Source organism: Triturus cristatus, chromosome 6 (assembly GCF_964204655.1).
Source record: "Triturus cristatus chromosome 6, aTriCri1.1, whole genome shotgun sequence".
NCBI classification, from domain to species: Eukaryota; Metazoa; Chordata; class Amphibia; order Caudata; family Salamandridae; genus Triturus; species Triturus cristatus.
In genome coordinates, this window is record NC_140589.1 from 723,683,797 (window position 1) to 723,697,889 (window position 14,093).

General features: G+C 43.5%; 1 protein-coding gene across 5 annotated transcripts in view; it reads right to left on the reverse strand.

Moving 5' to 3' along the window:
* Nucleotides 1–14,093, reverse strand: part of CRYBG1 (crystallin beta-gamma domain containing 1) — a 901,344-nt gene that overhangs the window by 198,019 nt on the left and 689,232 nt on the right. For 4 of the 5 annotated variants that reach the window (XM_085611232.1, XM_085611231.1, XM_085611234.1 and 1 more), the window contains 3 exons: nt 4,774–8,740; nt 4,568–4,615; nt 4,348–4,466 (listed from right to left, as the gene is read on the reverse strand). In XM_085611232.1, coding sequence (XP_085467358.1) covers nt 4,348–4,466; nt 4,568–4,615; nt 4,774–8,740 — 4,134 coding nt within the window. The remainder of the gene's footprint in view (nt 1–4,347; nt 4,467–4,567; nt 4,616–4,773; nt 8,741–14,093) is intronic. The other variant, XM_085611233.1, reaches the window with a different exon arrangement.

Below are 14,093 nucleotides of genomic sequence, written 5' to 3' on the forward strand. Positions count from 1 at the left end.
CGTCTGCCTCTGAAGGCGTAGGAGAAAAGGACGGTGGATCCTGATGGAAGGGTTGAAAGTGTTCATGAAGCACTGGTTCTGATCCTGCCGGCAATTTGTGTTTGAGAGGAATTTTGTAGGAGTCCAATCCCCTCTCTGGCGTGATTTTCCGCTTGCGGAGCATCAACCTACCAGTGTCGGCGTAGATAAATTGTGCCTGTGAAGGCTCGATATCCGTTTGTCCAGTGGATGGGGACTGTGTTTGGCGGACAAGTGTCCGAATCTCGAACAGTTTCGGCGCCGTGGGTGGCGGCAACCCAAACGTGATGTTCGCCGGCGCCGAGTGTGATTTTGCGGCCTTGTGCGTGTCGGGACCCGACGTAGAGTGGAGGGTTGCCCGGTCTCTGATGCGTTGCAACGATGCTGAGACCTGTTGCACGGTGAACGCAGATGGCGCCTTGGAACCGATCGGCACCTTGGAGGTAGGCGTCGAAGCGGCATCCGACTTCTTTGCAGTGTTTGGGTCGTCGATCCGAAGGGAGGTAATCGACGCTCGTCAGAGTCGATGACTTGGCAGGCGCCGCCGTCTTCGACGTCGACGCAGACGGGTTGGCCACTTTGACTTTGGTGGTTTGGGCCGTAATCTTCGGTGCCAGAGGCCAAGGTGCCGCGTGGGGACCAAGGGCCTTCTTCTTCGGCTCGGCGCCCGAATCCGCTGCGGTGAGCTCGGCACCGAAATCTCTTTTGGCGCGGTCGGAGCCGATGACCTTTGCCGGCGTCGAAGGAGTGGAGGGCTTCGAGCCGATCGCAACCATTTTCACTTTCGGTTTCGATGGAACCGGTGCGATGGACGGTTTCGGTTTCGCTGAATGGAAACCAGTCGTCTTCGATAATAATGGCTCCTGTGAAATGTTCGAGGCCGGGCCTGGAGGCGGGGCCGAAGAACCGTGAGATCGATCTTGGGTAAGGCACGTAGGCGATCCCTCGACCTGAGCCTTATGACGACTTATTTTTTCGGCCTCCGTATCGACGGGTTGGCCTAGCTCTTCGCTGGAGCTATCTTCCTCGGCCCCCAGGGCCTCATCGTAGTCTCCTACCTCTTCGACGACTTCTTCTCCCTGAAAGATCACCTCATCGTCGTCTTCGGATCGTGAGTTGTGTTCGGAAGCGGGGCTGGAGTCTACGTCTTCTACGCTCTCGGTGCTAAAGATGTTGGCCGGGGCAGGCGCCGATTGCTGCGCCTCCAATCTCGCTGCCCGTCGATTCCGGAGAGTCTTCTTCGAGCGGAACCGGGCGCAGGCCATACATTTCGACTCATCGTGATCCGGTGAGAGACATTTGTTGCATACCGGGTGGACGTCGATGTGTGGGTATTTCGCGTGGCATAAAGGACATCTCTTGAAGGGAGTCCTCGATTCCATCGCCGAGCGAAGTTCGATGTTCGGACCAAGCGGATCCAAAAAGCTTGAAGAAGGTGCTAAAGCACTAAAGAAAGTGGTCGATACCGAACGGGAACAGTACCGACGAGAACTAAAGGCCTTTTGGCCTTAAACTAAATTTTCCTAACTTGAGCTAAGATAAGCACATCCGAACCCAATGGCGGAAAAAAACAATCTAAGGATGGAGAGGATGCCCATGCACACTGTAGTCCAGGGGAGGAGCCACCTATCTCGTGATACTTCGAAGACTCTTCCAGGACAACAATGTGCAATCATCCGGACCCAACACTAGGCGGCGATCTATGCACAGATATGAATTCAGCAGCCCACATGCCTCGAACCATGATGATATTTTAGCTGTATGAAATGCTTTTTTATATATTATGTGGTGTATTTTTTCTCTTATTGCATTATTGTATGACTGTATCTTTTATGGATGCCTTTGCACCCGAATAAATAAAGTTATATATATATATATATATATATATACATACATACACTTAGTCTTTTGAAATATTGGTAGACAGGTCTCCTCATCCTTGTAAACATTGTAAATATTGATAATTTTATCTTTCACATCTTCACTTCACAAGCACTACTTTGAGCACTTTACTAAACTTGTCACTTTGGAGCAACCATAAAAATTACCAATTGAAGAAAAATTGTTAATATAAAAGTTGTTGACAACCAAGTCAACCTGGTTAGTGTTTCTTTTCGTTATTGTGGGTAGTCTTATCTTTATTCCATCTCAACATAGACAAAGGCGAAGTCCTAATCTTTGGCAACAACCGCTTCCCTAGAAGCCTCTTGGTGGCCCACCGAACTTTGCCGCCAACCCACCCCTGCAGACCATGCTATGAACCTCGTGGTCATCCTGGACACCAATCTCTTCAAGAGCAGACAGATAAATGCCATTGCCTCATCATGCTTCTGCATTCTGCGAATTCTACGCAAGATTGTCAAGTGGATTCCACTAACCATCAGACAAACAGTCACCCAGGCTTTTATCACAAGTAGACTGGACTACAGAAATGCCTTCTACATTGGAATCCAAGCCCATGTCCTACTACACAGAATGCCGATACCATAATCATCCTGAATATCCCGAGAAATAATCACATCTCTCCACACCTCAACAATCTACACTTTGCCGCAGTCCAGGAACGATGTTAGTTCAAGTTACTCAACCACACCTACAAAGCTCTCCACAACGACAGTCCAGCTTACCTCAACCACCACCTCAACTTTTACCAACCCACCAGACTCTTTCGATCAGCTCCCCAGGCAAGAGCACACCTCCTCCACATTATGAAGACCAGGAACCGAGGGCGCTCCTTCGCATACTTCGCAACCAAGACCTGGAACAACCTCCCGCAACACATCAGAACCTCCCCCTTCTCTCATGGACTTCCGAAGGAACCTGATGACATGGCTGTTCCAGACAAAACAGGCTTACTACCGCCTCCCCCCCAATGCGTGGCCTGCTCAGCGCCTGCATACCCTCACAGTTGATTAGCAGCACTCTACAAATCCACACAACAATACCACCAAAGATAAAGAACACAGATGTCAGGGAGATAAAAACATTAACTAATATAAATCATTACAGTCAATATGGGATTTGTCTCATTAAAATGCTTTAACACAGTTCCACTAAGAGTCTTGTGAATATATTTCTCAACAGATGTGGCAAAAATGTGTAAAGGTTTTACAATGATTTTGGCTTGGATGGAGGTTCCCCTTCTGGGTCACTGATGAGGTGCTAATCAGAAGCTGTTTTTCTTAAAGGGCACTAGTATGAAATTGATTTTTTCCATAGATGAATCGGTTTAAAGGACCAAATATCATCAACTAAGGACACCCTCAGTTATTACAAACTATACTTTTGCTGAGTTTGGAAGGTTTAGGCGTTATCAGTTACTTTCCCATTATTTCCAAGTGTAACATCTTGGCTCTTGCATTCTTGCCTAAAAATAGGATTCATATTATAGGGGGCACCCCTGTTCTATCCCTGTGGCATTTTCTTACATGCAGGGCTCCTTGTGAAGAATGCTACCAGTTCTCAGTATGAAAGCAACACTTCAACAAGCCAGGATATACTCCGCTATACGTTTTGAATACATGTGGGGTGCGAAAAGGAATTCAAAAACTGTCAAGAAGGATTTCTGTTTCTACACCAGATCTATAAAGGGTGTCTTGAGGCTAGCTTGAACGCACAGCGGGAAAGCAAGCAAATAATATTACAAATACTGCACTGCCCCAGCAGATAACAAGAACAAATGATGGTAGGTGGGTACCAAACGGGCCAGTTATGGATAGCGGGGGTGCAATGCACCACATTTCTGTTATTTGCCATTTTTTCAAAGTTCTTCAGGACACTCCACACTTATATCAGAGTAAATCACAGGAGAACCATTAGCATATTGCACATATTGATATCCAGATGATGATTAAGAAAAACAATTATACGTATTTGCTACACTACGTGTGAGTGTCTGCAGCGACTGACAATTGAAAATCACAAAAATAGATTTGTTTACTGAAAATGGTGTTCATAAGATTGTGTAGAGGACAGCCTTAAGAGCAACTACTGTATCTCAGTGCAGGATATTTGTCCTATGGTTGCATGCTGTGAAGGATACAGTTGTAAAGTTACTTTTACTTTTTAACAATCTATCTTTCTACTAAGAAGGATTACACGATGCATTACGTTTTAGGTACAACTCAAGAAAATATGCTCAGTTCAGTACAATATTTGTAAAACTGTAGTTCAGTTTCAGGAAGGCCTTATGTACAGATTATCACAAAGTCATATCTATAAAATGTTGTCACTCTACCCAACCCTACACATCTAATAAAACTTTTTTTTAACCTATACAAAAGCGAACAAATTTTGGCAGAATGATCGACAAATCAACGCGTTTCTTACCATCCTCTCACTATTTTGATTGAAATGATAGGTGACAGCTCCCATGAGGTGCAGTCTGGGACATCAGCATATATTTCGACAACATTTCCAGAAAAGTTTGGTTCGCCAAATAAAACCACCTGAAGAAAACAAAATAAAAACAAAACCGCTTTGGTGGTTACCAAATCTTAATCCATTCCTCAGATAGGAGTTAGCGGACAACAAAAAGCAGCACTGTTACCTTCCCAGGTCGTGGATTGATTTTCTCTTGGCCATTTTCAATGCATGTCTAGCAATTCAGATAGAAGGGGAAAAAGGCATATTATTGTTTAATACACTATGAACTGCATAGAAATTAAAAATATAACAACTGAACTGATAAAATGTTACTTGTAATACATTTATTATGTTATTCAGGAAAAAGGGTATTAGGTAAAAATAAAATACCTCTTCAAAGTCTGGTATGATTTGGTTAGTTTGGTTACTTTCACAATGGTTAGTAGGCACAAGTCTGTTAGAGAATTCTTCATCTAAGCGTGCATGTGTAGTCAGCTGTGGGTTAGGAGTACTTTCTAGAGGGCCAGAAATATTTTGTCTATCACCAACAGCAGAGGTAAATTCAAAGTCAGTTTTAGATAAACTGATGCATCCATCTTCGGATATTGGAAACACACTCACCAAGGTTTGGGCTTGTTTTTCATCATCTGTTTTTAAATACTTTTCCATGTAGCTTGGTACTTTAAAGTCTGTGGGTGAAGTGTTTGCAAAGTTGACGTCACTGTTCTTTGCACGGTCATGTAGCAGATCCTGACTTGCTCTTTGACCGACAATGCCTGCTTGTGGTACCTCAGGCTCCGGAGCCATTTGTGGTGATATAATTGCGTCAAAGGACTTAGGATTTGCAAAAGTCGAATCTTCCCGAGACGTTGCAAACGACGTAGTAATGGTACTGATTGTTGTTGCAGTAGGTGAGAAGACATTCTCTTTAGATGTAGCCATGAGAGGTGATTTCAAGGTTGATAAAATTGTGCTTTTTTCTAACCGAGACCTCTTGACTACCAGATCAGTAACCTCAACAGTATTTTCTTTCCCGTCTACTTCTGCATTTGCCAAAGGTACATCTTTGTTAGATGACCTTAAGGATTTAAGCAAGAAACTTTGATCAGTGGATGCACGCTTGGGCCGTACTCTAGAGGGAGCATCAATGTTTTGCATTTTAAGCATCAAGGCTGGGGCTAGATCTGGAGTTCTATCCTTCTTTCCTAAGCCAAATGTAAACTTGTCAGAATCAATTATTTTCTCTAAAAAGTCTTCGTGGATTGGAGGTAACCCAAAGGAAGGCTGAGGCGATCTAGGACGCCTTTGCTTTTTCCTCTTCTGCGGCAGGCTAATCGGGCTATCTAGTTGTTTAATTATTTCTGTAAACCTTTCCATTTCACTCGAAGAATCTAAGCTGCTGTCATCACTAGCAGCAGAAAGATTAAAAATCATTCCTGGACTTCTAGGATTGAACATGCCAGGTCTGTCAAAAGAAAATCCATTCTGTAGGCTGCCATTGTGAGAGTTAGTGGAGTACAGGTCAGGCATCTTGGAGGAAACATTGTGTTGCTGAAAGGACATATTGTGACTTAAATTGTGTTCTACTGAAGCAGCATAAGTTTCGCCATTTTGAAATGGATCTTCATTTTTTTGAGTCCCTATCTTAAAATCGGCCAAGGAGGAGTATGGATTTGGTGGGATGATATCCCTTGTAGGTTCAGTGAAAAGAGACATCTGCTCATAGTCCCTCGGTTCCATTTCTTTGGAAAAGTGCGCATGTGAATTAATTCCACTTCCATGAAGTGTTTTGGTCTTGTTGATTTGAAGTTCTGTTTCCTGTGAAGTTGTGTTCGTTTTACCCTCACCTGGGTCACCTGGACCATTTTGCAGGGGAACTTTTGCCAGTTCGTCCGTTTGATTCCCTCGGAGCTGTATTTCTTTTTGTGCAAAATGTTCTTGTGTGTTATCTTTTGAATTTGGCAATGGGACAGCGCCATTATCATAACTAGGCACCACTGTTGAGATATTATGTTCTGGGTCTGCTGATGAATCACTCGCTCCTATTTTAACTGGTAAAACGTGAGGTAAACTATCCTCACTTTTTCTACTCTTCAGATTAACCAAGTCTTCCTTGTTTTGTTGCGCATTAGATACATTTTCTAAGGGAGGTGTTACTCCCACTGCTGATGGATCACTGTCCTCTGTGGCTTCTGGTAATAAAGATTGAATTTCTGAGTCTACTGAACTTTGTAAATCTTTCTTTTCTGTCTGTAAATTAACTCTAGCTTCACCAATTTTCAAGCTTCCTATTTTGTCCTCGCTTTGCGCAACATCAGATGAATCCTGCAACTGGTGAATGAAGGCAGTTACTTCCGTGGGATTGCTTGCTTCAGAATCAGAAGTACGCGGTAAACTTGCACTTGGAACATGCGCTGCATCTCCAGTGACTGTGGAAGATGCTTCCTGTAGGCGAGATGCAGCCTCTTCTGGACTTGCGAAGCCTGCTGCAGGCAGATGTAAGGCCCTCTGTTGTGGGGATTCTGACTCCTGCAACTCGCTGGCATGTGGAGTTCCAGAAGTATTGAATAACTGAGTGTTTTCAGATAAGTCTTTTGTTGTGCTTTCTTTGTGAGTGAGAGAGGCACTTTCACTTAAGTCAGTTATTGCATGTTCTACAAAGTCAGTTATTGAATTTTCTCCACTGGATAGCTGTTCAATTTGTGTGCTCTCACCAGTAGAGATAAATGCACTTTCATTTGAATCTTCTGATGCACCCCCACAATTTTCAAATGTTTCCTTTTTAGTGCTTTCGCTCGCACCAACAACTGACCTTTTATTTTGTTCCGCTTCTGCATTCAACTCTTTGTCTTCAATTTCAGTACGTCTGAGATTTCTTGTGCTGGCCTCCAGAGCCTTTAGCTCACTTTCCCTGGAATTCTCTGCAAATTCCAGCATATCTGAACCAGGTGTGGCTCGTGCCTCACCCCCATCTGCTACATCAGCATCCACACTACCTATGCTGATCTGCTGTACCGGGGTCGTGGTCACTGACCCATGGATTATGGTCACCTGTTCGGAACAGCTAATATTTGGTTGATCAGGTGAATTGATGTCTATTTGTTTGTGGTTGTTAGCCATTTGCTGTACGGTATTCTCTTCGTTTTTGGGTGGTGTGGCATTTTTTTCAGATATTTGATCTTTCACAGACTGGTTTACTTCCGGGTCTTTTTTACTCGTTCCAGTGAGGCTATCCGGACTGCTCCTGGACGTTTTTTGGCCATGGGAGACATTAGCTTTTACAGGTGTGGATTCAGTTTCAGTTGTTGATGAAACTATTTTTACTCTTTCCGCAATTGGCTTGACACTCACACCATCCTTAGTTGTGCCCTTTTCTGCAGATTCCGTTGACTGCTGCACTTTTAAATGGTCCGGAGAAGCAATTACCTCAGATCCGCTGGGTGGTTTCTTTTTTTGACGGTCATTCTTTTTACCCATTGATTTCTCGCCTTTTCTTGAGGGGGACTTCACGCTGGTTTTAGTGTCTTGAGATTTTGTTGTGCTGTCTGTAGTTTCAACACATATGCTGACTTGTTCAACTGCACTTACATCAGAGTTCTTATTTGAGAAGCCGGGGGGTGATGAAGTCACTTCTGCAGGTAAGGTGTTTACCTGAGATGAAGCTACTTCATGAACAGCAGGTGTGCTCGGGTTTCCTGTTTCGGTGTTGCTCTCAACTGGAGGGTGTGTAATTTGAGAAAGCTCAGAGTTCTGCTCGTTGATTTTCATGACAATTTCTTCATTTATTTGTTGATGTATTTGTTGGGGTTGCACAGAGGCAGAGTTGGGCTGCATAGCCTCTTTAGCAAGGCTGGCAGTTACGGCTTGAGAATATGAAAAATACTGGAAATCTGGTTTCTGTAATTGAGCAGGTTGTGGACTTCCACCTTTCCCTTTTTTCCTGGCTGATGTGCCTTTCCCAACTTCTGCTTTATCCACAGTATCCACTTCCATGGCTGTTTCGAACTTGAGTTTTATGTCATGTAATTTTTTTCCGACCTGTCGATCATCTTCAGGAGACTTCTGGGGGCTGCTCTGCTTGCCTACAGATTGATCTGCCTGCTCAGCCTCCTTAGCTTGTTTTCCAAACTTCAACTTTGCTCGACCGACAAACTTTTTGGTCAACGGAATACTCTTTGTAGCGTAGAAGTCAATCTGCCTGAGGCTTTGGTTGCTGCCTTTATTTTCAAACAAGGAGATTTTGGTGGCAGTATTTCCTCGGTTTATCTGTTGTTCAACGCCAATTTCTTCGACACTTTCCAAGCTCTCTGCGCGTTTGGTTTTCAAATTTAAATCCACATTCTTGGGTTTTGCTGGGCTGTAAAAAAAAAAAAAAAAAAAACCATTAAAAATATAGTTAGATGTTTAGACTATGCATAGAAAATATTTCCTACATAAAGACGTACGTTAGAGTCTAAAACAGAGGCAATACACAATCTCTAACCAATAAGATCATACACCTACCCAAAAATTGTAGTACCAATAATTATCTCCTGAGTGACACATCTAACAATATACTTGCAAAACTGGTCCTGAGCAGTCCCAGCCCACACTGAATGACCTTGTGAAAGTACCTCATTATTAACCGTTCTCTTTTATGCAGTGATTATATAGTAATTATTATGCAATTGCTACTTGACTCTCCTTTCTATGCTGGGTTGGGTTCAATAGCACCTACAGATTTTAGAAACCAAGTGGTTTTTATTTGCTCCGTCAGTATTTGAATTTCAGAACACAAAGGAAGGCAAACTCTAAAAATAATATCACAATAAGGAATGTCAGGCTGATCAAAGCCAACAACAATCCACAATGGAAGCCATTGCAACTAATATTAACAAACAAATCTGGTGACTGGGAGTTCATGTTTGCGACCTTATGATCCATTGGTATAGAAGGCAGACTCCAGCACCTCATTAAACTCTTCTACGTAGACCCAATGGCCCGTGTGAAGATCGGACGGTGTATCGCTATATCAATAAGCAGAGGGAGCCGTCAGGAACGCCCACTTTCCCCTCTCCTCTTTGCTCTGACAATGGAGCCACTGGCACAGCGGCTCAGACAACAGGGGCTGATGTGAGGCATCATGATCGGTGATAAAATTAACACGGTCTCCCTCTATGCAGGTGATGTACTCATCTACATCCAAGACATACGTAACGTGATAGCGGAAGTCAAAGACATTTTAACAGAGTTCCAGGTGGCATCAGACCTGAGGGTCTATTGGTCTAAGTCATGCCTGTTCCCATTTAGCCCTGACTGCCCGCCGTAACAGTGGATGGTGGATACGCACCTACTTAATTGGGAACCACACACTTTTAAATACTTAGGCATTTGGTTATAACACACTACACATGACCTAATTGATGGAAACCTCACAACAGCTATTGGCTCCCTTCCCCTTTAACTGACGTTTTGGAGTACACTAACCCTCATTGTCCAGGGCAGATTATCACTGGCTAAAATGGTGATGCTCCCGTACCCATTATATTTTTTCCATAACCTTCCAGTGCACATAAAGCGCAGCACATTACGCGCCCTGCATAGCATGCTAGGGGGGTTTCTCTGAAATAAGGGGGGGCACCATGTCTCACTGCATAAATTATAGCTCCCAGTGGGAAAAAGAGGGCCTTTTTATTAGGTATCAAGGAGAGAGAGAGGAACAAGACATCTAGTTCCCTTCCCCTAATGACATGTATACAATCAAGAAGAACTAGCAAATACGAATGAAGCAACAAGAAGTGTATGTTTGTAGAAGAAAGAAAAACTATTTCCTATGAAAGCTCTCACCCACCAACTAGGTTTATTTATTTGGTGTTTTATATAGCGCGAATATGCCCCTAAATAGGGTATCAGAGCGCTTTACATGTACATAGCTTTAAACTTAGAACAGCATGTTTGACGTGCAATTTTAGTAAGATTGATCAGCGTACAGCAATTTGCTAGAAACACTCGTGCTACAAGATCCTAAGTAATTATGCATTGATTTGGCAAAGAAACATGTGTGCTTTCACACTCATATATACAAGTCCAAAACGATAGTTAGGGGTTGATTTGTGTTAGCATGTATGTGACCAAGAAGGCAATCTGACAGTGTCTAGTCTGCTGAACTTATGGAAGGAATGACAGCCCTGACACCCTATATGTCAAAGAGCCGTATCTGCTCCATACGACCCTTCCGTGATCTAGTTGGGAGGGAGGAACTAGCCACCGGTGTGGACACACTAGGCACACATTTCCAAAACGGTGCATACTTCTAATCGCACAGCTTCAAACGGATTGTGAACTGCCAGCTGGCCATTTCCTGGCATATAATAGGCTAATAATTGAAATGCAATGCCTCTGTCAGATAACGGATACAGAACCACAAGCACGCCCCTCGATACACACACTCCACACACTATTGGCAGAGGCCGTCAGCGGATTACTTGGCTCACTCAATCATTAGCGTACACTTCACAAGACCTCTTACTGTCAACAAGACAGAAATGGGAGCAGGACATAGGCTGAGAACTATCCCAGAAAGAGTAAGACAGGACAGGACTATGGAATACCCCATCCCCCCAAAACTTTCCTGCAATACCAAATTTCAATACATCCAACATAATATTCTTCACAGGGCATATCTCACTCCTGCATGCATGAACAGAATTTACAGTTCGCCCTCACATTAGCCCAGATGCCGCACACCAGACGTAGACATGGCTCACATGTTTTGGGGCTGCCCGATTGCGGCCACAGTATGAAGTCAGTGCCCCTGTATCTTTCTGCCAATGACAGGTCGCATAGACCTCTGCACTATGAAAAGTGGGGTTTGGGGTTTGTTCAGGTGCAGAAAGGGAAGGGGTGCTATTTTGCTGTTAACAGATTTCTCGATATGGCGCTGCTCATAGTTCATAGATCCGTAGCTATGCACTGGAAAGCCAACACATTGCCTAATTTAAAGTACTGGGGTGCAGCGACACTTTAAATGGGTTATGGCTGAATTTGTGGCCCTCTGGTGTGAGGAGGCCAGGGGTTTGGGCAAGGTTCCCATAGTGGCGGATTGGGATTCACTACTACAAGAGTTGGAAAACTTTAAGGAGGACCTACCTGACTAGGGGGTTCTAATCTAGGGACGCAAACTAGTTTCACACTCGTAATCAAGTCCAAGTAAAAACCTCAGGCCATTTATCCCCACAGTAGAAGACCGTAGTCACTTTTACGACCCCCTACCTGACCAGTTCCAGGCCAACACGTGCCTGGCACGCAGCCGAGGGGCACCTACGGGCACACTGAGGGAGGAGGTTACACCAACGGCTAGTACGTGAACACCCTACTTCTTACACGCTTATGTTGTACGAGTGTCTGTTATGACCTAATTTGTTATCATTGTTGATGTATTTGTTTGTCATTTAGGACCAAGAGCTCCTGACGGACAGTGCACAATGTCATAATTTGCTGTGACCCACAGGGGAAACAAACTATTATCTTTTTCTGTAATCCTAGAACTGTCTGTTTATACCTTGTTCATGTGATACCACAATTGTAAAATCAATAAAATTAGTCCAAAAAACAAAAAAACAAACCTGGTTTTCAATAATCTCTAGGAGTTCAGTCAGAAAGATGGTTTACGGAAAATGTTAGTTAAACTTTAAACCTGTTGAGAAAATAACCACTGTAAGTGCCTGTGCCTTCCTCGTACATCTTTGGACACCCTGCATGTGTAGGAGCAGCATGTAAGTACACAGATGAGCATGCTGCGTATTAGCACATCTCTTACATACAACCATAACCTCTTCCACTTTGACTACAAAGATGTATGGTTGTCTGGGTCCATCAGACAAGGAAAGGTGGCTGCAAGATCACAATGGTAAGAGATGTGCTACACAAATGGCAAATATCACGTATATAACTTTAACTGACACTATATACAACATGCTAGCAATGTGCTTTTTAACTTACAAGATCTCAAATTAACCTCTTAAAATCTGCACACTGTGTGAGGCGATTCAGACCTGAATAACAATGACATTTTTGACTTGTGAGTAAGGTAGGTGTAGATTTGGCAACTATACTGGTCAGTTCCTACTCTATGCTTGATTAGAACATTGGAATGTTGAGCGCTCCATTGAAAACAGAGTGCTACGGGCTTCTAATCACCGGTAGAAGCCTGGTGCATCAACAATCCAATGTTTGTCTACAACAGCAACAACAATGGTGAACAAAGGCCTCACAGGGCACAAGGCGATTTCAACCCCTCTAGAACAGCAACAACAATGGTGAACAAAGGCCTCCCAGGGCACAAGGGGATTTCAACCCCCTCTGGCTCCGTGAGACCTTTTTTTTTTTTTTTACAAATTAGAACATTCTGCCCTCTAGAGGCGGAATGTTCCCATAGCCTTAAAGCCCTCCCTAGCGGGCTCCACCGGCCATTAAATGGCCGGCTCCAGCGTTAAAGGTTCGAGCCGAAGGGCTCTAAGGCTGTATTAGCCAAGACTGCCAGAATCTCCTGGGAAGGATTCCTGGGAATCCAAGTGACTCGTCCACGTGGGCAGAACTCTGAACACTTAGCCAGGTGGAATGCTGGATTCTGTAATCTACAAGACATTCAACAAGGAATTTCATGAATCCAAATGAAATAGGAAAGAGTTACTGGAGCAAACTCGACCATTAAAGCAAACTGTTGTCTAACATAGTTTGGATTATTGCACTAAGCCTACCTTACTCCATCTATAGGGGGTAAAATATCCCAACTTGAATTGATGACTGCCAAAAGTGTAATAAAAAAACAGCTCACTTTCTACACGATATGGTGGGGCTCAATTGCGAAAGAATATTGCAAGAATATAACAGATGCCAAAAGGAAGGCTGTAAATGCCCTAGTCATTCTCTCTATAATAGAATGTATGCTGGGTCTACACCCTAGTCCAAAGGAAAATGACCTTAAACATGGGGCCCCATCTTTACTATTAGCAGAAAGAGACATACGTATACGCTGGCTACAGCCACCTGGACCATCTCTTGAAATGTGGAAGTGTGATGTGAGTGTGGGGTTGGGGGCAGAAGAAATCCATATGTCGGGGGATAAAACTGATGATAATTTGTTGGCGAGCTAACGCGAGTGGCATGAAATGTCAGCTGAAATGATCAATGATGGAAAAAAAAGGGGTGAAGCTTCACAGTGAGCTGTTACCTAGGGGTGATGCTCATCTAAGCCGGGCTCGTAGAAATCTGGGATACCCAATGTGAATTTATTAACAAGCATCTGCGATCCTTGTGTTGAGTTACGCTCTGCTTTGAATGCTACTAACTAATATTTAGTATGCTTACTTCACCATAAAAGAAATGTTGCTTCGGCTGGATATAAAATGAATTTAAAAAGTCACACAAAAAGAGGGACAGTGCTTGAGGTCATGTGCTCCTGCATTAAATGAATCCCTCCCTAATAATCGGGCTTGAAATTTTGGACCTGCATTTTACTGCTCAGTAAACCATATGAACAACATGGCAAACATAATAACTCAATCTACATTTCTGCAAGGTATTCATTTCTCTATTTAGATGTTTTTGTATAGCATGTATAGCACAGTCCCTTCTATGCGCTACAGACTTGGTGGGGGGGTTGTGAGGCAGTTTACTACACAATTTTGTAAACTAGACTTCATTGTAATGATGAGATTTTAGCGCTCACT